Source organism: Artibeus jamaicensis, unplaced genomic scaffold (genome assembly GCF_021234435.1).
Source record: "Artibeus jamaicensis isolate MK-2021 breed Jamaican fruit bat unplaced genomic scaffold, CSHL_Jam_final contig_797, whole genome shotgun sequence".
Taxonomy (NCBI): Eukaryota; Metazoa; Chordata; class Mammalia; order Chiroptera; family Phyllostomidae; genus Artibeus; species Artibeus jamaicensis.
The window spans coordinates 4,816,891-4,844,439 of record NW_026521977.1 but is presented as its reverse complement, the minus strand read 5'-3'; the positions used below and the strand labels follow the sequence as shown (position 1 = coordinate 4,844,439).

The 27,549-nt window shown below is 38.6% G+C and overlaps 1 protein-coding gene across 4 annotated transcripts in view; it reads right to left on the bottom strand.

Moving 5' to 3' along the window:
• FAR1 (fatty acyl-CoA reductase 1) overlaps positions 1–21,542 on the bottom strand; it is a 57,981-nt gene extending 36,439 nt beyond the window's left edge. The window contains exons 1-3 of one of the 4 annotated variants that reach the window (XM_037156992.2): positions 21,281–21,542; positions 19,503–19,580; positions 506–701 (exon numbers count right to left, since the gene is read on the bottom strand). In XM_037156992.2, coding sequence (XP_037012887.2) covers positions 506–694 — 189 coding nt within the window. In that variant the 5' untranslated portion in view covers positions 695–701; positions 19,503–19,580; positions 21,281–21,542. Of the gene's footprint in view, positions 1–505; positions 702–19,502; positions 19,581–20,958; positions 21,026–21,280 lie in introns of those variants that run through there. The other 3 variants (XM_037156990.2, XM_037156991.2, XM_037156993.2) reach the window with 3 other exon arrangements.
• Positions 21,543–27,549: the final 6,007 nt, after the last annotated feature.

Below are 27,549 nucleotides of genomic sequence, written 5' to 3'. Positions count from 1 at the left end.
AAACCTACTTTTGCCTACCCCTGTATTTTCTAGTTTCAAAATATATGACATATTCTTGTATCATATTTGACCCTTCTGTCATCATGTTCTTGTTTGTCAAATGGGAATAGGTGACTCTGCTACCCTCTAATACTGTTCTAGGGAGCAATCAGTGCTAACAAATTTTTAAGTGTCATGAAAGCACGGAGTCTCAGCATAGGAGGTCACTAGAAACTACCTCTTAATTATTATTTTCTGAAGTCTACTTGAAATACCTAGTAATCACAAACAACTTGCCTCAAATTTTCTAAAAACACAGTATATATCTACCATAAAAGCAATTTAGAACTTGTTATAAAATTCTGGCCATCATAAAGAAAAGTTTTTTTCTCCTACTGATTACAAGTCATATCCAGTTCACTGCCATTCTGTAGGGTACCTTTATTAATTTTTTCAGGATACTGAAGATATATGCACACAAACACCACACTTTTTTCTCTCCTTCAAATGATTATTTTCCACTTACCTTGCCACTAATGACTTCTTCTACTCGCTCTTGGGATGTCTGTCCAGCTTTCTGCCTCACCAAAACATACACTAAATTCACCTTAGGACAAGACCTCAGCAACTTTTCCAGAAGTACTTTCCCTAGGAAACCGGTAGCTCCAGTAAGGAGAACATTCTTGCCTTCATAGTATTCTGGGATTGAAACCATTCTGATCCTAAGGAAAACAAAATACGTAAACATTAATTCAAAGATTTACACTCATTCTTATGTATAAAAATCTCTTGGAATTCAAATAAACATTTTAAAGGACAGGCAAAAATCAAAGTTCAGTGTTAACAAAAAGGAGACTTTATCCTTTGGTTTGCTGCAATAGAGTGGAAAATAAGGAACTGTAACAACAGCTTCCAATCCGTGTTTTCCCCCTGGATCACCTCAGACAAGTCACTCACCTACTCTGGGTCTAGGTTTCTCTAGTACACTTTGTACTAAATGGCGCATAAAAAGCCCTTCCAGCAATAAGAACTCAAACCCTCATTTAAACCTCAGTTAAACCCTAAAACGAATGAATGGTGTCTTTCTGTCTCCAAAAGGATTTATAACACCAAATAGAGGTCAGCAGCAAGACTCAATTGCCTAGCTTGTGAGACACAGCGAGGTGTCATATTCACCTATCATCATCAGTTGAAACAAGAAGAGGTAACACCACATCCTTTCTCCTACACGTTAATAGTGACATATCCAAAAGGTGCTTCAATCTCCTTTTTAAAAAGCCATACTAGAAATACATGGTTGATTTCTCCTCCTTACCCAAATTCCACTGCAATAACAGAAAAGATAGTATGCTAAGAGAATGAAGAACCATGATAAGTGGAAAAAAACAAGATGCAGAAGTATTCATGCAGTATGTCACTATGCAAAGCTCAAACACATTCAAAACAATGCTCTTTCTTGTTTAGAAATACACACAATATCAATAGACGCATAAAAGGGAGTGCAATACAATCAGAGAAAAGAATAAGGAACTTCAATTATATTTGTTTTATTTAAGTTGTGGAGTAGATACATGTGTTTTATGTCCAAATTTTTCATATTATAAGAATAAATTTATGAGAATTGAAAAATAAGAAATAGCCCATCATCAAGTTGGGGGGGGGAGGCAAGGGAATAAGTTCTAAAAGAAACAGATGAGACTAAATTAATAAAAAAGCCATAGCAGAAGAAATAACAACCCAATCAAAACAAGTATAAGCAAGGACTATAAGGAGGCAGGAGCTGTCCCAACCTCCTAAATAGAAAACACCGAACCCAGGAAAATAAGGTGAATTAAGGGAAATCAAGGTAATTAAAGGACTGCTCATGCACTCATGACAGTCTTACTTCCTGTATAATCTTTTGTTCCCCAGTCTCAGTATCCAGATCTGGGCAGAAGAAAATTCAGCATGAGGGTGTGCTAGGTATAAAAGAGATAAAAGAGAAGTATGGCTGAGCCTGAGGGTATTCCAGACATAAGTGGGGGATCAGGAGGAAGGAAACAAAAACAACTAAAAGAAAAGTCTTCACAGCACTGGAGCCCCAGAATAAGTTTTAGGTCCCCAGCCTAACTGGCTGCTACTGGCCCTTAAACTCATGCAGAGCTCTCAATCAGTAATCCCATTTGGAGAAAAGTTCTTTTGGAAAAACAGACCTCAAAACACTGAGAAGAAGTCGAATCAGCTACCAAAACCAAACCATCTTAGTCCTTTGTAAACATGAACAGATAACCAAAGATCACTAGATATCTGTGAAATACTTACCAAATAAGAGGGGCCAAAGTGAAAAGTGATAGAATTGACCACAAAGGAAACTAAGGTAATGAAAAATTTAAAGAGAATTTAAATTCTAATAAATATCCTTCAAGCTATTCCCAAGAATATCGCATGCATACAATAAACAACTACTATGAAAAAGAAAAAAATAATAAGATAGCACTTAGAAATCAGAAATTCAGATGTACATAGAAAACTTGATAAATATACAAACTATTAGAATTATCGAGTGAATCTGAGGTCACTAGATACAAGATTTACATAGTGAAAAAAACATTTCTGTACTCCTGCAACACAGAAAACAAAGAAAAAAAAACAATTATACCACCTATAATACCGTCCAAAACATCAGGAAATTATGAAAAATAGCAAGTATTGATAAGGATGTGGAAAAATTGGAACCCAAGGACACTGCTGGTGAAAATGAATATAAAATGGTTCAGCTGCTGTGGGAGTTTGGTAGTTTCTCAAAAAGTTCAACACAATTATCATTTAACCATGCAATTCTACTCCTAGGTTCATACCCCAAAAGAACTGCAAACAGGTACTCAAACAAGTATATATACATAATACTTATAGTAGAATTGTTCACAACAGACATCTATCTTGGGTTGCGCCTATGTACCTATTTGGTTCTGTGGTTTCCTCATCTGTAATATATAAGTAGCATACCCACCTGCTCCCCACACTTTAACAGCGTTTGAGGACTAAATGTAATAACACACACGAGAATGGGCACACAACTACACTTCCTTATTCTTCTTCCCCTTACATCTTTGACAGTGATTATTAGTATGATCCCTAGGTAGTCAGTCTAATTTGTAATATTTCAGTCTAAAAATATGTATTTGTCCTTTTTTCATCTAGAATCATTTACTTACAATTTTTAGATTAGAAAAGAAAAAGGTATTACCAAAGACTAATAGCTAGATATTAGTCTATTTTGTCTCTGGATATATACTGCTATATTTACATGGATATATACTCATTTTTTAATTTGGAGGGAAAATTAACGATTTTAGTAACAGCAGGCTTAAACCAAACTTCTGAGTGCTTGAGAAAAGAACTGATGAGCAATACCTACTAACTAGCTGAAAGAAGGGTTAACAACCCTTTGAATGCTTCCTAACATAAAATGCAATTTTCCAAAATACTCCAATTGACCAGAAAACAAAGTACATTATATCAAAAGAGAAAGGACCGCCTATTAATATATAAATAGCATCTGCAATCTCATTTTTTAAAGATCAACAATTAATTACAAGCAAAAGATATAAATGGAAATTAAACAGAAAAATTACAAATGGCTCTTAATCACTAGTAAAGATGATCAACCTCACACAGAAAAATGCAAATTAAATTGCCAAGATTCCTTTTTTCACTTAATGAGACAAAGACTAGAAAACAATTGATAGATATACAAGGGAATAAAGATTCATATTGTTGGTGGGGCTATAAATCAGTACAACATCTATGGGGATTGGGTGGAGAGGGGCTGGCAACATCTACCAAATTTTAAATGCCCATTACATTTGACCATGCGATTCTATTTCTAAAAATTTATCTTGAAGCTAATCTTTCACATGTGCAAAATGATGTGTTCATTGTCACACTGATAGCAAAACACAGAAAGCCTAAATGTCCACCAACAGGAGACTGGACAAACAAACTCTGCATCTAAAAAAAAAAATGAAGTGGTTTAATATATACTGTTATGGAACAACATTCAGAATAAAATTTTTTAAAGATTTAATTGTTTTATGTTTAGAGAGAAGGGAAGGAAGGAAGAGAAGGAAAGAAATATCAACGTGTGGTTGCCTCTCATGCTCCCCCTACTGGAGACCTGGCCTGCAACCCAGGCATGTGCCCTGACTGGGAATCGAACTGGAGACCCACTGGTTCATAGGCCAACACTCAATCCAATGAGCCACACCAGGCAGGACACATTCATGATAAATTTTTAAAAGCAACCTGTAATAGTCTGATAATACCACCTTTTATAGAAAAGGAATAAAAAAGATAGTAAGAAAAATAAGTATGCTTATAATACATTGATTATTTCTGGCAAAAAAAAAAAAAGCCAAAAAATTGGTAATGTGGTTTCCTCTAGAAGGGAGAAATGAATAATGAAGGAACAAAAATGAGGGGCAGGTACTCTTCATTCATTATATATCCTTTTGTACATTTTTAAATTATGTACTACATGCATGTTTTATACATTTTTTAAAATCACTATATTTGTAAAATACAAAAATCAGAAGGTACTAAAAGAATATTTAAAAGGACAAATGTTCCCCTCAATTAGCCAGTCTCCATTATCTTTTGTTTAAAACTCTGAATATCCTTAAAAGGAAGAATTCCAACATCTTCTAAACCAAAATTTGGCAAAAAATTTCTGTGAAGGGTCAGGTAGTAAACACTTTCAACTTTGTGGGCCATACTCTGTTCTGCCATTTGAGGCACAAAATCAGCCATAGATAGTAATTGAATGGGAACAGTTATGTTTCAATAAAACTTTATTCCTAATAGGAAGATAACTTATAGCACATAACTTGCTTCCCTTGTCTAAATAATGATTCCCAATATTCTACATTCTGAAAATGAACTACAAATGAGAAAAGCATCAATGGGAAACCAGTATGGTCTAAAATTTCATTGCCTATGATTTCAGTATTACTAGAGTTAACTGCACATACCATTATAAAATGGACAATAAATATTTACTTAAATAAATAGCTTCAAAAACAAGCCAGCAAATGATTTCCAGGCTTCAGAAATATAGATATGCCACAGACTACATACAAAATGAAGACATGACCTATAGCCTTTTCAAGGTATGTAAAATCTGTTTTCAAAGAAAAGCACATTAAGATGCTCAGGAGTAAGACCTGGAAAATGTTTCGGAGAAAAGGATATAAATGAAGAAGAGCAGAGAATATAATCCTCTTACAGACTCAGAAACCCTAAACCACTACCATGTTCAAAAAAAAGTCTTGAAACAACAATCAAAACATAACAGAATTTAAAGAGGTCAATTTATAAAGGTCTGTTTATATACTGCATACAGGTCTACATTATTCTTCTCTACTGAAAAGTATGTTATTTACAATTTTGTAAATTACAAGTTTATATTTACAAAGATTATATATGAGGGATGGGGTGGGAACAGAGTAAATATCACATAAATATAAAAATCACCAAGAAAACTGCATTGAATTATAGCAACCATGAAGGAATTCTATGTACAAGGTCTGTCCAGAAGGTATCCAGCTATGTAATATGAAAAATAGAGATATTTATGGAAGAAGATACAAGATACAAGAAACACTGAACTTAGGACAATGATGCCTCAGTCCCCTTCAAAGTAGGCACCTCACACAGTTCTCCCAATTGCCATCACCTGCCCCTTCATATTTTCCTCAATCTCATCCCTTTCAAAGGTGATTTTAGTTTTGGGAGAAGCCAGAAGTTTCAGGGTGCCAAATCTGGGGGGCTGAGTCACCTGGGTCATTTGATGTTTGGCATAAAAAACTCTGCACAAGACATGATGCGGGAGTGAGCATGCTGTCCTGATGAAGCTGCCTATCACCTGATTAGTTGCCTATAGCTATGGCCTTCTGAATCACCTGGATAGTTTTCGCAGGGGAATGTTCAAGCTTAACACAAAATTTGATGCAGACTCATTGCTCTCCTGTCATTTTGAATGTGATAGGCACACAGTATACATGCATCATTCAATAGCATCTACCAACCCCACTGACTAGTACAGTGAAGTCATCATTGTGCATGCATGTGCATTCCAATCCACTCTCCTTGGTTGCCAGGTTATATCGATGTCGAATAAACTGTTCTCACTATATTAACAATGGCTGGAACTTTTCCAGACAGACCTCATATATATATCTCTCCTTCCTCCTTTCTCCCCCCTCTTTTGTATGTTTTTCTACTGCAAGGGAAATGGGGATTAGGTATCTCAAACCCATGGCAAGTAATAACTGTCTAATCCAGAAGTTCATGAACAGGTGGGGTGTGCCTCCAAGAAAATCTCAAAAACTTCATCCAAAATATTATTGAGAGTTTGTATGTATATATTTATAATCTGTATGTACATGTGTCCCCACCCAGGCTTGCAGCTCACCCTTATTCTAGGGAAAGAATCTACCGCTTTTATCCAATTCTCAAAGGGGTCAATGAGCCTTAATACTTTAAAACTACTATCAAATTTTTATGTGTATTGTGTGTGTGCTGGAGGGAAGGGGGACAACATGAAGAGCACAGTGCATCATGGGCACTGATTAAAACCTCATTTGCATCTAATCTGGAGTAAAAATGTATAAATAGTAAAAACATAATTATACCCACTTCTCTTGAGGCCTATTATGGGTTGAACTGTTGTCCCCCTTAAAAAATATATTGACCTGTGAACCAGACAATCGCGGTTCGATTCCCAGTCAGGGCACATGCCTGGGTTGCAGGCCGGTTCCCTGCAGGCCAGTTCCCAGCAGGGGATGCCATACATTGGGTTGCCATACAAAAGGCAACCATACACTGATGTTTCTCTCCCTTTCTCCTTCCCTTCCCCTCTAAAGATAAATAAATAAATTTAAAAAAAAAAGATATATTGAAATTCTAACCCCCTACACCTCAGAATGTGAGATTTTCGAAGATGTAATTAGTTAAGGTAAATGATGTCACACTAGAGTAGGTGTCCTTATAAGAGGGCCACATGAAGGCACAGAGATAAAAGAGGAGAACTCCATGTCACACAAAAGCACACATTGGAGGTAGATATTGGAGTGGCACAGATAGAGGCCAAGGAATGCCAAATTTGCCTACAAAAAAAGGTAGGAAGAAATAAGGAAGGATTCCCTAACAGGTTTCAGCAGGAGCATGGGTTTTTTACTTCTAGCCTCCAGAACTGTGAAACAATGTTTTTCTGTTGTTTTTAGCTACCCATTTTGTGGTGCTTTGCTACAGCAGCCCTAAGGAACTAATAGAGGGCCAAATAGCACAGTAACTAAAAGTAAGGCACTGAGCAAAAGGTGTTCTAAATATGATGCATATGCTCTCATGCCACAGTAAATATATCACACTTTCCAATATACATGACACAGTTTCAGTTACCAAAAGGCCCTCTTACTAAATACCTAAGATGGAATGGCTTTTCCAATTGAATGCAAGAAAAAATGGTAGAAAAGGCTGATATATAAAGGTAGAAGATCAAAATAAGGTTAATGTTCAGATCCCAGAACAGACCATTGGGGTGTACTGTCAAATCTCAATAGTTACAGATTCGGGGGGGAAGGGGGGGTGGGGGAGGTTCTGATTATCTATTGCTATGTACCAAAAATCACTCTAAAATTCAGTGTCTTAAAACAACAATAATCACATTATTCTCTCTCAAAATATCTGTAAATTAGAATTTAGGAAGGATTTGACTAAGCAGTTCTAGCTGAAGTTTCTAGCTCCTGATCCTAGATCCACATGAGGTTGTTTCTGGGTTTCCCTAGAGAATGATGATCTCAAACTAGACTGCTTAAAGCTGCTAAGAGTTTCAAGACCAGTACTCTAGTGAGCTATGTAAGTCTTTTCTTTTCTGACCCCACTTTGAAAGTCACACAGTACAGTTTCTGCCTCATTCTACTGGTTACAAATGATTCCAAAGACCATTCAAATTCAAGGAAAGGGAACATAAGCGTCACCTCAGCGTAAGAATGTCAAGGGCACCCTGAAAGAATGTGTGAAATGGGAGGTATTGTTCTAAAGATACAGGCATCTTTAGAAAATACAATCTGCCACTAAAGGCATGGTAAAGTATTACTCCTGAAACTGTCAACTATTTAAATCCATGGGTCTAGGAAATAAGTTCTTCCTGACCACATACTTTTAGTCACTAAAAATGTCTTTCAAAAATAAGGACCCATGGGTCTCACACCTGGAAATATTGTGCCTACCAAATAACCTCATTTACCTAATAAAAATGTAATCTTCTCATGTTCACTTAATTATGTGCTTCAAATCAGTAAGATACTACTTGGAACTGACACACTTCTAGACAAAAGAAAACCAACTCATTTTAGACTATGAAGAGTTCTCACTTTGTAGGTAAGTATATACTTTCCTTTTCTTTTTAGGATTTTATTTATTTATTTTTTAGACAGAGGGGAAGGGAGGGAGAAAGAGAAGGAGAGAAACAATGTGTGGTTGCCTCTCCTACAACCCCCACTAGAAACCTGGCCTGCAACCCAGGTATGTGCCCTGACTGGGAATCAAACCGGTGACCCTTTGTTTCACAGGCTGGTGCTCAATCCACTGAGCCACAGCAGCCAGGGCAATATATACTTTCTTTTTAAGATTTTTGATAGACTCCCATGTGGAAGCATACTGGGAACCACAGATCTAGTGGTTCTAATAACTCTGGAAGCTTTAGTATTTTGATTAAGACTTAAAGTAAAAGAAAACATCTTCTGCAAGTTGTAAGCAGGAAATAAAGGGCCAAAATTTAAACTCAAAATGTACAAACTACTGTTGTCAGTCTAATAAGAATAAAACCGTTCCTTTTTCAAAAGTTAAGGCTTATAAAGCATTTTTTCACAAACAAAAGAATAGCTGTAAAAACTTAGTTAACATTTCTTTCTCAATAAAAGAGGCTAGTGTCCAACCCTGTTGTAAGCACTTATTGAAGTAGATATAATGGCCACTCTGTTTGCCTACACAGATCCTGATACCAGTATTTAACTCTCTGTATCCTATTTTCCTCAATGTGGAGGTACTTCTTGATAAGAAGGAATCTCAATAGGTTCATTAATTCTTAAGACACTATACAAGTATTTTGTACATTGATATTGCTCCGTAAAAATGCCACTCCAGCACGAGTTAAAAATGCCTCCACAGGCTCATTATTCTGGAAAATATTAGACACTCAGAATTCCTGTGACTGATATAAAAATCAAATACAAAGACATCTTAAGGAGCCAAGTTCTCCATCAAAGAGGAAATGTCCATTCTACAGCATTAAAATTATCTTCTGACAAGAAAACAAGTTTTTCAGAAATATCCATTTTTCTTTGTTTCTGTCCTCAATGCCTGTACCAGTAAGGTAGCTTCTCTACTTTAAAGCCTACAGAAAGGCTATGCTCTTGTTAACAGTTTGGTAATAAACTATTCCACTGCTTACAAAACATAACACAATGACATTTTAAGAGAAAACAATTTTTACAAGTAATTTCCATAAGTCACACATCATTTTTTTAGACAAACTATTATACTATAGTCTCTCTTTACCATAATAAAAATGTTTTCATGCTAAGACATGAAATTTTTATCCTAATATTTTCAGACTCAGAACACTGACATACAATATTTCAAAATACATCAGATTACCTCCTAAGGTAATGATCTGAAAATGGACCAGACCACACATGGACTACAAATTATTTGATGTAGAAAGCATGACCTTCCTTTGATCCATAAAGCTCCTATGAATAAACTTAAGTCAGGTTACAAAAATGAGCATGTTACCAGACGTACCAAAGGCTTTAATTTGTATACAATTAATAACTGGTTGCTGCAACCCACAATGCTGCAAAGCTCCTACCCCACCTATGCACACTTAAAAGCTTGAATTCTTTAATTTTCTTTTTTTTTAAATTAATTTATTTATTTAAATTGATTATGCTGTTACAGTTGTTCTATTCCCCCCCTCATTCCCCTCCACCCTGCCCCCCCAACCCCACCATTACCCCCCTTTAGTTTATGACCATGTGTCTCAAGTCCTTTAGATTCTATATTTCCCATGCTATTCTTGCCCCCCCCATCTATTTTCTATCTACTGTCTATGCTACTTATTTTCTGTACCTTCTCCCCCCTTCTCCTCCTCCCACTCCCCTGTTGCTAACCCTCCTTGAGATCTTCATTTCTATGTTTCCACTCCTGATCCAGCTGACCTTTTAGTCTGCTTTCGTTTTAGATGTGGTTGTTAATAACTGTGAGTTTGTTGTCCTTTCACTATTCATGTTTCTTTAACTTCTTCTTCTTCGATAAGTCCCTTTAACATTTCATATAATAAGGGCTTGGTGATGATGAACTCCTTGAATTTGGTCTTATCTGAGAAGCACCTTATCTGTCCTTCCGTTCTAAATGAAAGTTTTGCTGGGTAGAGCAATCTTGGTTGTAGGTCTTTAGATTTCATGACTTGGAATATTTCTTTCCAGCCCCTTCTTGCCTGTAAGGTCTCTTTTGAGAAATCTGCTGACAGCCTGATGGGGACTCCTTTGTAGGTGATTGTCCCCTTAGCTCTTGCTGCTTCCAGGATTCTCTCCTTCATTTTAATTTTGGCTAATGTAATTATGATATGCCTTGGTGTGTTTCTTCTTGAGTCCAACTTTTTTGGTACTCTCTGGGCTTCTTGGATTTCCTGGAAGTCTATTTCCTTTGCCATCTTGGGGAAATTTTCTTTTATTATTTGTTCAAATAGTTTTTCCATTGGTGGCTGTGTCTTTCCCCCTTCTGGCACCCCTATAATTTGGATATTGGAGCGTTTAAAGATGTCCTGGAGGTTCCTAAGACTCTCCTCATTTCTTTGAATTCTTGCTCCTTGACTCTTTTCTGTTTGGCCATTATTTGGTTTCTTCTGGTCCACTCCATTGATTTGAGTCCCAGTTTCCTTTTCATCTCTATGGGTTTCCTGTGGAATTCCATTCATTTCCCTTAATTTAGCCTTCATATGTTTCTCTTAATTTGTGGCTATAATCCACCAGATCTGTGAGGAAGCTGATGACCAGTGTTTTAAACTGTGCGTCTGAGAGTTTTGCTACCTCCTCGTCACTCAGATTTATCTCTGGGGCTTTGAGTTCTCCCTGCGACATTTTTGGTCTGTTCTGGCCCTTTAAGTGGGAGAAGCGGGGCCTTGGAGTCCAGGTCACTGGGTTGTGACGCTGTATGTGGGGGCGTGGTCAGAGCGGGGAAATGGCAGCGCCCGCTATCGCCGCTGGCCGCCGTCTATCGACGCCGCCGGTCCAACCGCTCACTCCCTCACTCGCGCGCAATTAGGCAACCACAGTCAACACGCTGCACCGCCTCCCCACTGTCTCCTCTGCAGTCGCTCACCCAGTGGGTTGCTCGGTCGCTCACTAGGTCCAATCCTGGGTTTGGAACCCGTGCGACTGGATTCGCGCGTCTGGATTCCGTGCCCGGGTCTGACCGAGCCCTCCTTTGTAACTCCTCACCCGACGCCGGTTTCGCCCCTTACTGGTCGGGCTGAAGAATTTGTTGTTAGCGGACTTCCGAAAAGTTCAGTTTTCCGTGTTCTGGTTGTGTTTTCTGATGCTAATATTTAGTTGTCCCTAAACTTGGTTGTGTGAGGAGGCACGGTACATCCACCTATACCTCCATCTTGGCGGAAGTCTCGAATTCTTTAATTTTCAAAAGGGACACTCACTGCCAGCTGGATTGTCTTTAGAAGGTCATGATTTTCAATTACCACTATTCTTACTTATTTAAAAATTACCATTAGTTGAACTATTACCATTTTAATTGTTTTATTCAAACTGCAGAATGACACAATTATATCACTAGGATTTTAGGCCTAGTCTTCTAACTAGTCTAGACTTTAAGAGAGGTAGTATATTTTTTGTGTGATTCAATTAGGAACCATCCAAATCCCTAATTGCTGAAGAAAATCCTTCTCCCCCCAAAATGCTTGTACCTTGACAATTAGTTGTTAATATTCTAGTAGAAGGCTGAATATGGAGCTAAAGAATGATCCAGCTAAAGGACCAGGATTAAAACAGCTTGAGAGTCACTGTTTTAAGGGTTCTTACCCTGGCTAATGGGGGAAGGTCACTAATTGTAGGGGCAGGTATTCTCCCTGGCCACCAGGTCTACACCAACTAAATGTGACATAAGGACTTGGAATCAGGGCCTTTCATAGAAGTACTAACTTCTGTACACTTGCAATAAGCCCTCCAGTCTCTAGTTCTGAATGAGAAGCTTCCAGAAATGTCTTTAGATCTTGTAACAAACCCTCTCCTCAAAAATCATTTCCTGGCTTATCTTTAAAACACTGCCAGGTATCACAGATACAGCTTCAGACAAAATGCTGCCAGGCAGGGATCATCAGCCCAGAAAGGTATAGAAAATGTAAGGAAAGAGTTTGGTGACTTTTTGGTTTCTTAGTATCTGTTCCCAGCTGTGAAACTGACTTAGGCTCCCTAAGAAGCCTACCCCAATAAGTCTTGTAACCATGGGTTATTGTGCTGAAGGTGGGATGAGAACGTGCATAACAAAGTAAAAACATTACAGGATAAACATTCAGGGAATTCTTAGTCAATTTAGCAATTGAGAATCAAAGTCGCAATGCTAAAAACCCTAGAGTTAAGATACTTATTTCTCCAGAAACTGAGATCCAAAATGAAAAGACAGACAAAATATATAACCATGACAGAGTTGAAAAAACCAGATAGGGTAATGAATTAACTACACTATTGGGAATGTCACTAATCACCTGACCTTGGACAAGTTCATTAACTGCTCTGATCATTTGTAAAATTCACTGAAAGGGAGAACAAATCACTGATGGTTAAGTCCTCTTCTAGCTCTCAAAGTCTATATATCTATTACTTATTAGATATAGTAAGTTTGTTACTAATAGTACACTAGATACTCAGAGAATTATTAACTCTAATAGGTCACATGGGTTATCACTTTAAAGCAATACACCTAATATTCACTGATCTTCAAACAGCCTATGCACTGCTCTGCAGCTGCATAGCAGCTAATTCACTTGTTCCTATCTTCTGAGGATTTGCATATGCTAATAACCATTATTTTGCTTATATTTTAGGTACAGTCCACAAGTTTTTAAAATAACGTATTTCTAGGAAACTTATTTGGGACCCAACTAGATGGATGTTAAACACTCAAGCTCTCTGGGCTCCACTGAGAATCAACCCTTTGTTGGCCCCCAATACATGTTTCTAAACCCCTGTATCACACCCAGGGGTTATTTTAATGTATCAAAATATTTTAACAGATCCTTTCCTCCACAGATTTTAACTATGTAAGGACAAGAGAGGTCAAAGAAGTTTTCCCTTTACCTCTAAACAAATGGTCTTTATGTAGTACTTATTCATTCTTATGTCATATATTCCATTTTCTGTTAATTCACAATAAATGGCAGCCATTATATAAAGTACCAACCATTTATTACAAAATCTTTGGTAAAATCATCCCAACATACTCATTAAACTTGGCTACAGTATGTTTTCCCATAAGAATCTAATTAAGAAGTGGTATACTTTTTGCCCTGGCTGGTGTGGCTCAGTGGACTGAGTGCTGGTCTGCGAACCAGAGTCACTGGTTCGATTGTCAGTCAGGGCACATCCCTGGGTTGCAGGCCAAGTTCCCAGTAGGGGGTGTGTGAGAGGTAACCATACACTGATGTTTTTCTCTTTTTCTCCCTCCCCTTCCCTCTCTCTAAAAATAAATAAAATCTCCTTTTAAAAAAAGTGATTTTTTAAAATTAAGCATTTGCATAATGAGTTTTAGAATTTTATGGCTCAATAATGAAAAAAACTATAAAAAGTGAGTACACCTAGAAATGTATTTGAGTTGGATTTTAGTAGTAGGCTTTCTGTCTATACGTTAAAGAATGGCTTATTAAACCAGAATCTGTATGCCCTCAAAGATATCTGAGTAGGTTCTGAGTCTTATTAACGCCCTGAAATGATGAAAAACTAAGTGTATATGTACATTTTTCTGAAGAGACAGCACAAAGCTTTGAGGAGGTATTCAAAACAGGTTCATGACCTTTGACTAAGAATCTCTGCATTATGCACATACTTTAAGATTTTATTTCTAGTTAATATTTCAAAGTATCTGTCAACACTCCAAAATAATAAGATATAATAATAGTAAGAATTCCTTAAATTCAAGGATGGCTCACGTGACTAGCAAGAATTCCATAAAAGATAATAATATAAACTAGATATTTTGAAGTAATTCTTATACTTTCAAATAGTTAACATTTAAATACACACGTCACCCTCTAAAATCTCAAAATGACGCATACACACAAGCATTCTAGACAAAACAAATCCATTAATACATGTGGTACTAAGATATTTAGAAGGCTTTTTAATAGAATGTGTCAGATAATTCACCATGGACAGTGACACGTTCACAAAACAGTGTGTCCTAATTTGTAATACAGCACTTGGCTCCTGTCAAGTGTACAGTATGTCAATAACACCTTGCAGGGGCCTAAAAGATATAAATACAGATTTAGCTAGAACTTATTCTATAAAGCTAAAATTGTATTTTTCTACTTGCTTTCTCCATGTGATCACCCTCACCTCCCCCCTTAAATGTTCTTTCCCCCTGTCTAAATCCTACTTTCATTCAGAAATAATGTTATTTCTCACTTGCAATCTCTATAACCAATTCTGGCACATGATCTCACTACATTCTATTTTATATATATTACACAGTCTCTCCAATTACATTATCCTCACCCTACAGATTATGTTTAATTTCTCTTGCCATGCAGAGTATAACCCATACTCTTTAATATATATTTTATTTTAAAAATTTCCACTTCACTTAAATTAGCATGTCTATTGTCACATTTACCATGCCATCTGGTAATAATTGGTAAAAATGTCTAGGGCTTTGCTTCAAAATAAAATAATGGGGAAGTGGGCGGAGCTACAGATGAAACCAGATTGATCACAAGCTAGTTGTTAAAGCTTATGTTATAGCCCTGACTGGTGTGGCTCAGTTGGCTGGGTGTCGTCCTGCAAAGAGCAAAGGGTCGCAGGTTGGATTTCTAGTCAGAGCACATGCCTAGGTTGTGGGTTCGGTTCTCAGTCAGGGTGCTTATGAGGGGCAACCAATCAATGTTTCTCTCCTGTTTTCTCTCTTTCTCCCTCCCTTCTCCTCTCTCTAAAAATAAATAAATTAGGTCTTTAAAATAAATAAAGTTGGTGATATTAATATTATGTATATTATTATATTTTTCTGTTGGCAATTTCCCATATGAAGTTTAAAGCAGTTTGCCTCTTCTACCAGAACAGAGAACTTATAGACATGCCCAGTAGTTTTCTTCTGTATATACCTATAGAGGGCAGATAAATTTACTTTACAAAACACATTTCATTGTTTAGGCAGAATTACCTTTCAGTGAAAGTTCAACAGCTTTTTGGATGGCATTGTATTCATAGATTCTTTTGTTAACTCAGATAAAACATATTTATTCATTCATTAACTATTTATTAGGTACCTACTTTCTCAGGTACCCTGACCTGATAAGTGTAGTATACCAAAAATAATTCACCATTCTAATAAATTAAAAATCTAACAGTACCCTCAAGGATCCACGAATAAAAGGGACAAGGAGGGAAGACAGGGAGATAAAGAGAAAGAAAAAATAGTAAAAAGCAATAAATACAATTTTTAAGAAAGTGATAAAATTTTTAAGGCATTCACATTTTTCATTAGAAAGAGGGCAAATAGTTTGTTCAAGCTAGACAGGTCTAAAAGTTTTCCCTCCCCACTCCATTTTTCAGATGAAAAAACTAAAGTTCTGAGAGGGGAAGTGACTTGCCTCAAGTCACACATCAAATTGCTAGCAAAACCAAAATTAAAACTCAGATCTGCTGATTCACAGTGCAATGTGGATTTTCTACATCGAAGTCTTTTTTTCTATACTATAATATTCAGTAGCTAAAGAAAGTAACCATTTTATTATTAATACATACTTCAGTTCTATATTATGCCATACTAAAAAAGAAAGTATTTGGCTAAGTAAAGGGGGGGATGCACACAACAAATTGTTTAGACAGTACAAACTATATGCAAATATCATGCTACCTCAATTCTGAGACACGTCAAGCTTTAAGACATAGTATCTATTTCACAAACATTTTAAAATAAATACAGCACTGCAGATTCATTTTCATTTCAAAAAACACCAAAATGTGTAAACACACCTTTAAATGCACTGTGTGGGCCAAAAAGTTCACTTAGTTTTCTCCGTATGATGGCTCTAATAGTGCTTAGCTGTCTTTAACTTCATTTAAAACAATTTTATTAGATTGTATTGTGACAGCTGTCATATCTGCATGCATTTTAAAAAACTTAGCAAAACTGGTGAATTTTTGTACAGCTATTTTAATACTGAAGATGAAAGATAAATAACAGTTTAGGTGTATTATGGTTTATTATTTTAAGAAAGGTAAAAAAAACCAACTGAGACACACAAAAAAAAGATTTGTGCAGTACACGGAGAAAGGGCTACAGCTAATGCAACATGTCAAAAGTGGTTTGTGAAGTTTCTTGGTATATTAACATTTTGGCCAAATAATTCTTTGCTGTGGGGCTGTCTTATGCATTGGAAGATGTTTAGCAGCACTCCTGGCCTCTGTACATTTAGAAGCCAATAGTGGGAGATAGCCAATATACTCAAAATATCCAAATCAATAGTTATTGGTAAAAATGAAAAATGTGTCCTTTATTTTATAAGGAAAAAAATGGACTTTTTGGCCAACCCATTAATATAATGCACTGTATGAGACACAAAAATCACTATCATTTAAGAGCCAGTATCACAAGGCACAACCACACAAGGCAAGAACCCTCATCTTCTAAGGCACAAGTGGCAAACAGAAGGCCCATGAGCCAATTCCAGCCCTGCACCTTGTTTTATCCAGCAGGCACATTGTTCCTTGTTTCTACCCAGCAGCAGGAACTCTCACTTAACTGTGAAGGAGTAGTTACACTTACATAGCCCTAAATTACATTCAGCCCTCTGAAGGCAACTACCAGGTTGATGTGGCTGATGTGGCTGAAGTGGCCCCAGGTGAAAATAAGTGTAACACCCTGCTCTAAGGTAACAAACAGTTACTAAATACCTAAAGCTCCTTAGCATTTCTTTAAATTGTGGGCATTCACATAAAGTTCTTCTTGCCATTTGTCTTATATTGCAAATGTTTTGAAATTTGACAAAACAAGGTTTGAATCTCAGCTCTGTTCCTTAGCTATTCAACCTTTGCAAAGTTACTACTGAGCCCCATTCTCTTCATCTATAAAATGGGAGAGCCAACTTACAGAACAGTATGAAAATTAAATGTGATAATTTAAGGAAAAAAGTACAGTACCAAGATGAAATATTATTTTCTCTCATAATTCCTATGAGTCAAATGAAATTAAATGAAAAACTAGAGCCTATTCCTGACTTAATACAATTCCTCTTCCTCTCCTTTAGAGATCAGAATAAATCCATACTATATCCTAAGGGCAAATCCTACTAGTCTCCTTTGGAAAATTTTGCTTAAGAAAAAGCTTACTTTCTTGCAATTTGTCTTTCTTCTTCAAATTGGGAACAGAAAACAATGACAAATTTTAAGTGTTTCAGTTAGTTTTGTGTAAAACCAGCACTTTCATATCACCACACAAAACTGTGAGGCTCTAAGCCCATTAAAAACTCACTGAAGAGAGGAACCCTAGAACCCAATGTGTGGGAAGAAGGAAGAGTGTAAGACCAAAAGACAAAGTTAAAATGTTACCACTCAACTGTATGGGTGGCTTGGCTTCTTAACCTTAAATTCATTTATTAAATGAAAAGGAAATAATGTTCAGAATAGCCGAGACTGTATCTTCATGACTCAGGGTGCTTTAGAAACCTGAGCTCTCAGATTAAGCACATGCTATCTTTTAACATGTAATTTCAGCATGTTTCTACCCGTAACAATCCAGTCATTCTGAGATGAGAATGTGTACCTACCAAAGTGGCTCATATGCAGTAGGCACTGTAGCAAGACCATCCTTTCTCTGATCCCCAAAATAATTCAGATTAGCATTAATCTATCCACCTATTTCCCATTAGCTCATTTCAGTTGAATGACTGTTTTCCTCGCTAATTATAAAAATAATAAGGCTTGGCCCTGGCTGGTGTGGCTCAGTGGATTGAGTGCTGGTTGCAAAGCAAAGAGTTGCTGGTTCAATCCCCAGTCAGGGTACATGCATGGGTTGCCTTCCAGGTCTCCTGTGGGGGGCACGCAAGAGGCAATCCCACACTAATGTTTCTCTCCCTTTCTTTCTCCCTCCCATCCCCTCTAGAAATAAACAAACATTTTTTAAATAATAATAAGGCTTGTTTTTTTTATTTGAAAAATATAAAAAGTACAAGTACTTTTAAACCACCCATGCATGAGCTTACCAGTCACAGATTAAAATACTGCAGAGGGACATGCCAACATAGTTTTCTATGAATTTAACCATAACTGTGATCCTACCAAATTTTAAATTTGTATACAGCACTTGCCACCAAACATGATTAACTATTGTCCTGTATTTTAATATCTTCACTCTAGCTTTCTTGAGACTAATCTCCCATTAACTTTTTTCCTTACTTAATGTAATGGATTCTTCTGAGTCTCTCAGCTATGTATCTTACTGCTGACCACTTCCTCTTTCCTAAATCTTTCTATTCTTAGTTTCCCTAAATAATATATTCCTCAGTGTCTACAAAAATCCTTCCAACTAATCTTTTTCTCTTTCTTCACTGGCTCTCTTCTGTTAATTTGTGACAATCTCTAAAAAAATGGCTCAGACTTGATCTATGGATTTGCTCTCAACTTTGAATCTCTAGCACTTAACACAGTGGATGACATGAAACAGATACTCAATTAACATTTACTGACTGACTTTGCCTATCCTGACCTTATTAGCCATGTGATTTTGGGCAAATCAATTCCCTCTGAATCCCAGTTCCTTCATCTATAAAATAAGGATAATCAAAAGAAGATGATGCTTAGAAAGTTCAAAATAGTGTCTGGCACAAAGTAGTACCCAATAAATTATACTAATATTATTAATATTATCTAGCACAGGACACAAAATGTTTGAGCGCCAAATCTACCTCTCAACAACCCAACTTACTTTCACCATATTCCTTTATAACTATCAAAAATATGTTTATGCTCTCTCCCTTACTGCCTATTAACCACTCTAAATCTCTCATAGTCACCATACAGAATCATCATTTATCAACTAAGCTGCAACTGACTTAGTTGGTGGCCACACCCTTAAACCTTCATTCAAACCTTCAATCCTACTTTAAAGCCACTTTTTAATCTGTCACTCATTGTAATCCTCAAATCTTCCAACTGTCCATACCCAACTCCTAATTCAAAAGATGACTCGTAACTCACCTCTTCCCGGAAACCTTCCCTGATTAACTCCACACCACTTGAATTACTTCTTTGTTCTGAGTCGCCTCAGCACCTCAGCTGTTATATTAAGAGTAAAATGTGATCAGTGAGTAGCATTACCACGAAATTATTTCTACAAAATTACTTCTACATTTTAAAGAATAGTCCATTAGCTATAATGCTTTGTTGATTTAGTTAATAAGGAAGCATTCTATACAATGAATGTCCTCTTTGGTTTCTGTCCTTGACCCTATACTATTTTATATTGGTCAAAAGTGATAAACACTTCACAATCTTTTTGTCTTATCCTCAGGCAGAAATTACGCCTCAGTACCTATCACCTCCTCCCATTTAAATCCACCAAAAATTTCTCAGTGGGCCACTTCTTTTTTACTACCCCTTCTCTGCCCCCAACCTCTGTCCTCACCCCACAAATAAAATTTCCAGAAGCTTGAAACAGAAAGGCAGCAGCAGTGATAGCCACATACCATACTTGTCTTTACATGAAAAGAAATTTGAATTTGAGTTATAAAGTTTCCCAAGGCTGAAAGTTTTCCCAGCAAGCATGATATATAACCAAATTCTACAACAACAAAATAGTGGATACTATATAATAACAGGATTGTACTCATACGTTAACTTTCACTTGTGTTACTGTAAGAGATCTTACATAATTTTTATGCGTATTACACATGCCTAACAAGATAGTTGCGAAATTCCCCTATAGGGCAGATTTTCTAAGAGTATCTTCTGACACTGCCTTTCTACTTTTTTTTTAATATAAAGAATTAAGCGATTCTTCACTGCCATCCAATCAAAAGCAAACAACACTTGTGCCATTACTTCTGAGAGATGAACTCAGATTAATTTCGGGGGAGAAAGGTCGATCAGCCTCAGTAGCGAGTTACAAAGTCTCCGTGTTTAAGCCCTCGATGCACTCAGTGAATGAACCTGTGAACCTGTCCGACTCCTTCCTGAAATGTTTGGTTCCCTTGTCTCTGCCAAAACCGACAGTTATTATTACTCACTCCTAAAAGATCCACACCCTTCAGCTACCATACATAAGTCTATCTCGTGTGCTCCCCGTATACATGCCCCTTAACCGGTCACCTGACGCCTTCTAGTTAAACAGCCTCCATCCACGTCTCATTCACATAAAACCTTTTCCTCTCAAGTCACCTTCCGGTTTCAGTAGGTGCCTCTTACTTCAGATCCACGTGTCCCCATTTGTTCAGATCTGTTAGCCTTCAAAACCCAAGCCTGCCCTCCCTCCGCTGCCAGCTAATTTTCCCCACCCTCTATCAATGCCTACTTCCAAGAGGCCTCCGGTACCTTTTTTTCTGAGCATCACCCTTTTCCCATCACTTTCTTCCTCCCCAGACCTGCAATCCTTCAATCACAGGCCTCCTTTTACTGCAACCCTCAAGTGCACCAGCCCGCTCCTCCGGTAACTAACCCACACCGCCTTCGCCACCTCTTCACGGCCTCCCCATCCCAGGCAGCGCCCCCAGGCTCCGCAGCAGCAACCCAGGCCACTCCCTACATCCCCGCTAGCGGTCCCCGCCCTCCGGAGGGCGGCGCAACCAAAGCGAACAGAGACCCTACGGACGGAGGAAGCGCCCCCAGCTCTGGGAGTCCAGGGCCGAGGGCGTGGGCGGGATGGCGGGTGTAACCCCCGCCTCCGCTTGGCCTGCTGTCCTGGTGCCGGCAGCTGCGGCCCAGGCCAGGCACGTAAGGGCCTGCAGCTGGCCTCTCCCACCCGGCGTCCAGCCTCTCACCTAGACGCAGAGGCTCGGGCCTCGCTTTCCCCGGAGCCGTCCAGCGATGGCTCCGCCACCGTCGCGCTCTCTTCTTGGGCTCGTCCACCGCCCCCGACCGGCTGCTGAGGAGCGGACGGGTAGCGGCACGCCCATTGGCTGCGATCCGCACTCGCGTCAGCCGGCCCCTACCCGGACCGCAGGTCTGACTGGCTAGCGCGGCGCCTCTTTTCCACGTCTTGTCCTGATTGGCCGTCTTGCGCCCCCTAACCGAGAAGACCGCTCACCCGCCTCACGGCTCCGACCTCCCACCCCCAACCCATTTTTTATCCTGCCGGGAGGGGTACGGAGCAGGCGCGTGTAGAACTCGAACAGCCAATGGGAGCGCTGAAAGAGGGCCTGGGGGCGGAGGGTGGTGCTGCGGCCCGCAGGCCCGCGGGGAAAGTTCGGCCAATGCGGGAGCCTCCACATCCCCAACTCCGGAGCGCCTCCCCTGGCCACTCGCGTTCCGGCGGGTCCCGCCCAAAGCCACACCCGGCTCTCTTGGTGCGCGGGAGGGGCGCCCACTAGAAGGGTGGGGAGGCTGCGGCGAGGCTGGCTTGGGAAACGGCGGGAGGCTATTGTGGCGTGCTCTGACATTACCTACGTGGTCCCGGAGCGCTTTCTGGTGGGGCCGATTCCGGTCAGTGGAAGCAAAGCCGTCGCACGGCGGATTCCTTGGAACCTCCTCAGGATGCCCTTCAGGGAGGGAGCCGAACGTTTGTCTCGTCTAGCCCCGAGGAGCTGTGGGCCAGTTTCCACTTCCTCCAGAGTAATTTCGTACAAAACTTGTATGTGGTGTAAGAATTTAGAATAATGATTACCTCTGGGTGGGAGGTTCGAAAGTGGCACAAGGGAACTTTATGAAAGCTTAAAAAGCTGTCTTGATCTGAGCGGTAGTTACACAGGTGTATACATGTGTAAAAATTCACCGAGCCTTACACTTAATATTAGTGCACTCAACGCACTTTGTGTATATCTCAGTTTTTTAAATAAAGGGATTGTGAAAATAACATTACCATAACCTTAGCCTCCATGGGACTCCCAGGATATAAACGATCCCACTAGGATTTACCTATCATTCCAAAACGACAAACTAGGAAGAAAAAATGAATTGTGAGAATTTAAAATGAGTGAGAGCTCTTGACACGGTTAATAAAACACGCAGGGTGGTACTTTAAGGATGAGCTAAAATGATTCAAAGTGATTTTCTTAGATTCGGTGTGTGGCTCTGTTAGCAGCACAGAAGCATACAGGGTGTTACACCCAGTTGGAATCTACATAAAGATTATTGAGCTCCCTAGTTTGTGGCAACATAAGTCTGAACAACAGAAACTTTTGTTTTAATACCATGACTTTTGCCCTGAAGGAGCTCACAGTCCAGTACCAAGTATAAGCTATTCCTGGAGGAGGGAGCAGAAACAAAGCACCACTTAGGCAAGGTGTGTGTGCCTAGAAACCAGTCCAGTAGCTATTCTGAAATAGCCAGGGGCAGGTGAAACAGTCTTAGAAATGGGTCAGTAATACTCTTCCCCAAACAGACATAACTCTGAACCAAATTCCAGTAAGACACCAGCAACAAAACAGTTCAAAATGACAGGATTCATATTTAGTAATTTTGTCATTAAGTTGTTCAATTCAGATAAATACCCTTGTTTAAAGTACTTGTCCCTGAACTAGGCTTATAAAATTAGAATGACATTTTTCATAAAGCAAAGGGTGTAATAGGGAGACAGACATAAACATAATTCCAATACAATGCAGAATGAGGTAATACATACAAAAAGTATTTAATCCAGCTTAGGGAATGTAAGGGCATCTTCTTAGAATACACTTCTAAGGTTTATCCACATAATGTGTAAATAGGCACTATTTCTGGAGAATACTTTCATTACAAATTTTTATTTTTTATGCAGGTATCTTGATTTTTTCAATGGCTATAAGTACAAATGCAAATTAGTTCTAAAGAAACCACATTAAGAAATTAAGTAATTGCTTAGTGAATACATTGTGATTTAAAAAAAATAACTTCAGAGTTGAGAGCATAAAGTCATCTCATTTGATTCATCAGTGTGTATGTAGCATGCACCTCGAGCAGAGACCCTCACAGATGGACAGCTAGTCCATCTAGCATGCTGTCTAGAGGAGAACTTAATGGTTCACTCTTAAGGATGGTCCAGTTTCTTGGGGAGAGCAGGTTGTATGACCAATGTCCCTCATAATACACCGCCATTCTTAAGTGAATTCAAAGAATTCATATATCTACGAAACATGAGTAATGAATCATCTTTACAAAAGGCAATGAAGAAATTCGCCCACAGTCTAGCCTATAAAATGTTAGTAATACAAAAAAGTAATTATTCATTCAAATGCTTTTCCCATTTTTCTTAAACAACAGCCCTAAAAATTGGGCAGCCATATATTGGAATCAATTTCATTGTAATTTTATTCAAATATACAGCACTCATATGATTTTGATCTTTGCTATAGAAACACAGGTCTATAAGTAAAGATAAATTACACTGAACCAAAAATGTGCTATTATAGTTTATACCCTAAGGAAAGATATATATTACTGAGAAATACATAGGAATAAGCACTAAAACATACATGCTACATATAATGTAGTTTTAACTATTTATGAATCCCTCAGTATTGCTATACTGTGAGTTTATTCTTCATTTAACTTTTAAAATGCTAGATGAATATTTAAACAATAGCAAGTAGTGAGCATATCATGATTATACTCCTTCACTCATTCAGTACTGTATATAAAATGCCAGCAGTAAATGTTGTTCACTGACATATGACTACCCCTACGATGGCGTTCATCATCCTTAAACGCCTCTCCATGTAATGGCACTGTCTTTCTTGATTTGGATCAAAGTCTACCAGTTGTACTTCATCCATTTCATCAGTCTCTTCTACAATACTTCCTTCCTTTAGGGTAGTTTTTCCAGCAAAGAAAGTTCATCAGGAGAGAGGAAGCCATTCTCAGGAAAGTTTACCTTAAATTCAGTGATTAGGCAAGCCTTTTCATATGTTCTGTAAATTGGCATGCCTTCATTAGCACACACTTGAAATCTCCATGTTTGACGATCTGACCCGATGATAGGTGATTACTATGGTTTGGTTATCAAAAGTAGCTATTGGCCTTTGGAAGCCACACAATGCTTCAACCAGCTTTGTATCCATACACATGAAAAGGTCTTCTCATCAAGTGAAAACAGTGTAAACAGTATGGTCCTTCTGATCTAAAACAATGATAGTATCTCCTGTCCCAGTCCTGGTTCTTGGTTTCCTTTCACTATGGAAAATTATCTTCTGGCCATCTTTCATGCCTTTGTCTAATGAACTTCTAGAATCTTCTCTCAAACTATCTTCCTACCATTGCAACTTTTGCCTCTATCTTTAGGACTGGTCCATTCTTTGTGACCCTGACACTCCTTGCACATAGGACCATTCCAGGTCCTATCTGATGAATTCTTATTTGCATCCCAGTACCTCTGCAACTGGGACAGCACTCTACTGCTCCTTTCTTACCACCTCAGCCTTCACATTGTCACAAATCACATTCTTTTGTAGAGCTAGTTTTCTTCTTGCACCATTATACAAATGAATCTTCTAAGGTTACTGAGCACTGATGCACAATATTTTTACCTCCCCTTTCTCTCTGTACCCTTCCTCCTCCTCCAAAAAGCATATCAAAGATGTCCATGGGGGAGCCAAAACCACCACCTGTTCCACCTTCTTTAATTGCCTGTTCTTCTCTTTGTCATATAATTCCCTTTTCTCTGCATCTTTTCTTTTCTCAGAATTCCTGAGAAATCTGTTTAAACTTCTTTCCTTCCTTTGGATACTTATCGGGGTGATAATTCAAGGCCAGCTTCCTATAAGCCTTTTATTCAATTTTTCTTGGGTGGCATTGGGTTTGACCCCCCCAAACATCATAGTAAGTGCTTTTCTTTCACCATTTTTGACAGCCAGTGAGGGGGCCGAGGCAGGTATGGAGGAGTGGCAAAGAGCATGTTGCTGCATGTAGCTCAAAAAGCCCCACTCAGCCTCTCACTGAGTGTTCTGGAAAGTTCCTCAATCCCTCAGAATTTTATAATATCTTTAAAAACAGAAATACTACCTCTTCCTACTCCAAGAAAACACATTTCTTGTAACATGTATCATTTTCTAATTCATATTTTTCTGTTAATGTCTTATTAAACACAGTCCTAAGGAGGTTCTTCATTCTGTTAAAAAAGAGATAGCAGGCCCTTGATGAGGTCGCCTTTGCAAAGCCCTCATCACCAAACTGATAGTTAATACCAAACCTAAATGTAATCCCGGCCTTCCCCAGGAATGTTACCTTTAACCAGTTAAACTATAATTTCCTTGTCAGCACTAGTGAGGTAATCCATCTGACAGACACCCCAAAGGAAAGTGCTTTGCCTGAAATGACGAACTCTTTGCTTAGAAACTTCATTTTCCTGCCCCCTTCTCCCTATAAAAAGCCTTTCATTTGGTATAGGTTCTTGGCACTCCTCCATGGAGCTTTGCTAGATGGAATGTTGCCTGTAACATTGGATAATGCTAATTAGATCTTTAAACTTAGTTGAATTTTTTAACAGCTCTATCTTCACAAAAACAACACAATGCAAGTATTTATCTATGTATCTGAATTTCATAGAAGAGAAAACCTGCCCAAAGTCACACAACTGTTAGATGGCAGAAGTATGATGGAAACCTAGTTCTCTTTGATGGCAAACTCCATAATCTTTCTACTATGCCACATCCGCCTCCTCTAGAGCAAGATCAAGTTATTTTGACTGGCTCTTTTACATCTTTTTATTCCCCACAATGAGTCTCACAGAATGTGTCTGGGAACTCACAGAATTAATTACCTTCACCATACTTTTCTTTATATTTACTGATTTCATGACAATGGAGAGTGTGAACTATGAAAAGCAACCATTTTACATTAAAAATGTTTGTTTTGACAAAACTAAAGGGAACACAATTTTCTTTGAAGTGGTAGTAGAGAACCCATCAGAGCTACTGGGAATGCATCAAAGTTGCTCACTTTCATAGTATATAAGGAGTTTCAGAAGAGGGGATAGGAGGGATAGATGGTAATGAAAGAAGACTTAGCATGGTGAATGCACAATACAATATACAGATGATGATGTACAGAACTGTACACATGAAACGTATATAATTTTATTAACCAATGTTACCCCACTACAATTCAAAAAAAGTTTCAGGCAACTCAAGTGAGCCAAATTTCTAGTAAGGGTAGTTCTCCTCTGCAATGCATTTGGTGATTTTTATCTTGCCCTGTACTCAATTATGACATCCAGAATTGGTCTGCTTTGAACATATTTTTAAAGCTTGTTATTAGAAAAACAAAAAAAGTCTACCAAGTTTCTAACATTTCTACTGATACGTCAGTTGACAGTCTGAGCAAGCACTCACAGGCCCCTGGGGCTTAATTTCCTCATCTCTGAAAGGAAGGTGAAACTTAATGCCCACTGTCTGATCTGAGTGTTTTCAGATATCTGTGAAACAAGTCTGATTTTCACCTGAAAATGAATAATCTAACCCTCAGTTATTCAACAGCTTTAATCTATGTGGAACAAAAATGGAGCTGTTATAATCTTAGCTGATCTAAATCATTCCTTGTGTCCTAGCCATTGTCCTTCTGGTTCTTGAAAGGTGGCAGAATATGCCACCTCAAGATATGCTGATACAGGGTATAGCCAAGGGGGGGCCCCAGAAAAGATTTGGAATGGTGTCTAGAATTCAAAGTATATAGGAATATTGGAGAGACATATAAGATGTCCTCACACCACCACCACCACCACCACCACCACCACCACCACCACCCCGCCCCCCCCCCCCCCCCACAGGGGGAAGAGACAAATAGAGTCCAGGCCATTGAGAGCTGTTTTACATAGCAACGGTTTTGCAGCTAACCTCTGGAATGATTATTTAACATATCTATAACCTTTAACTGGTTTTATAGACATATTAAATAGCTGTGGCCAAGTTTTGAGCCAGGAAGAAGGGAGTGGCTTCTACCCAAGATGTAACTAGGGACTGTGCCCTGAGTGAGGGTGCCTGTGTGAGAGCTTGGAAAAGATTGGCTCCAGGACATGAGGTGATAACTACCCAGGTGAGGGAGCCACGCAGTTTCAGCAAAGTAAGGATCCCCTCTTGGCCGGGTGAGGGGAGAGCCAAGCGGTTTGGGGCAGAGTGAGGAC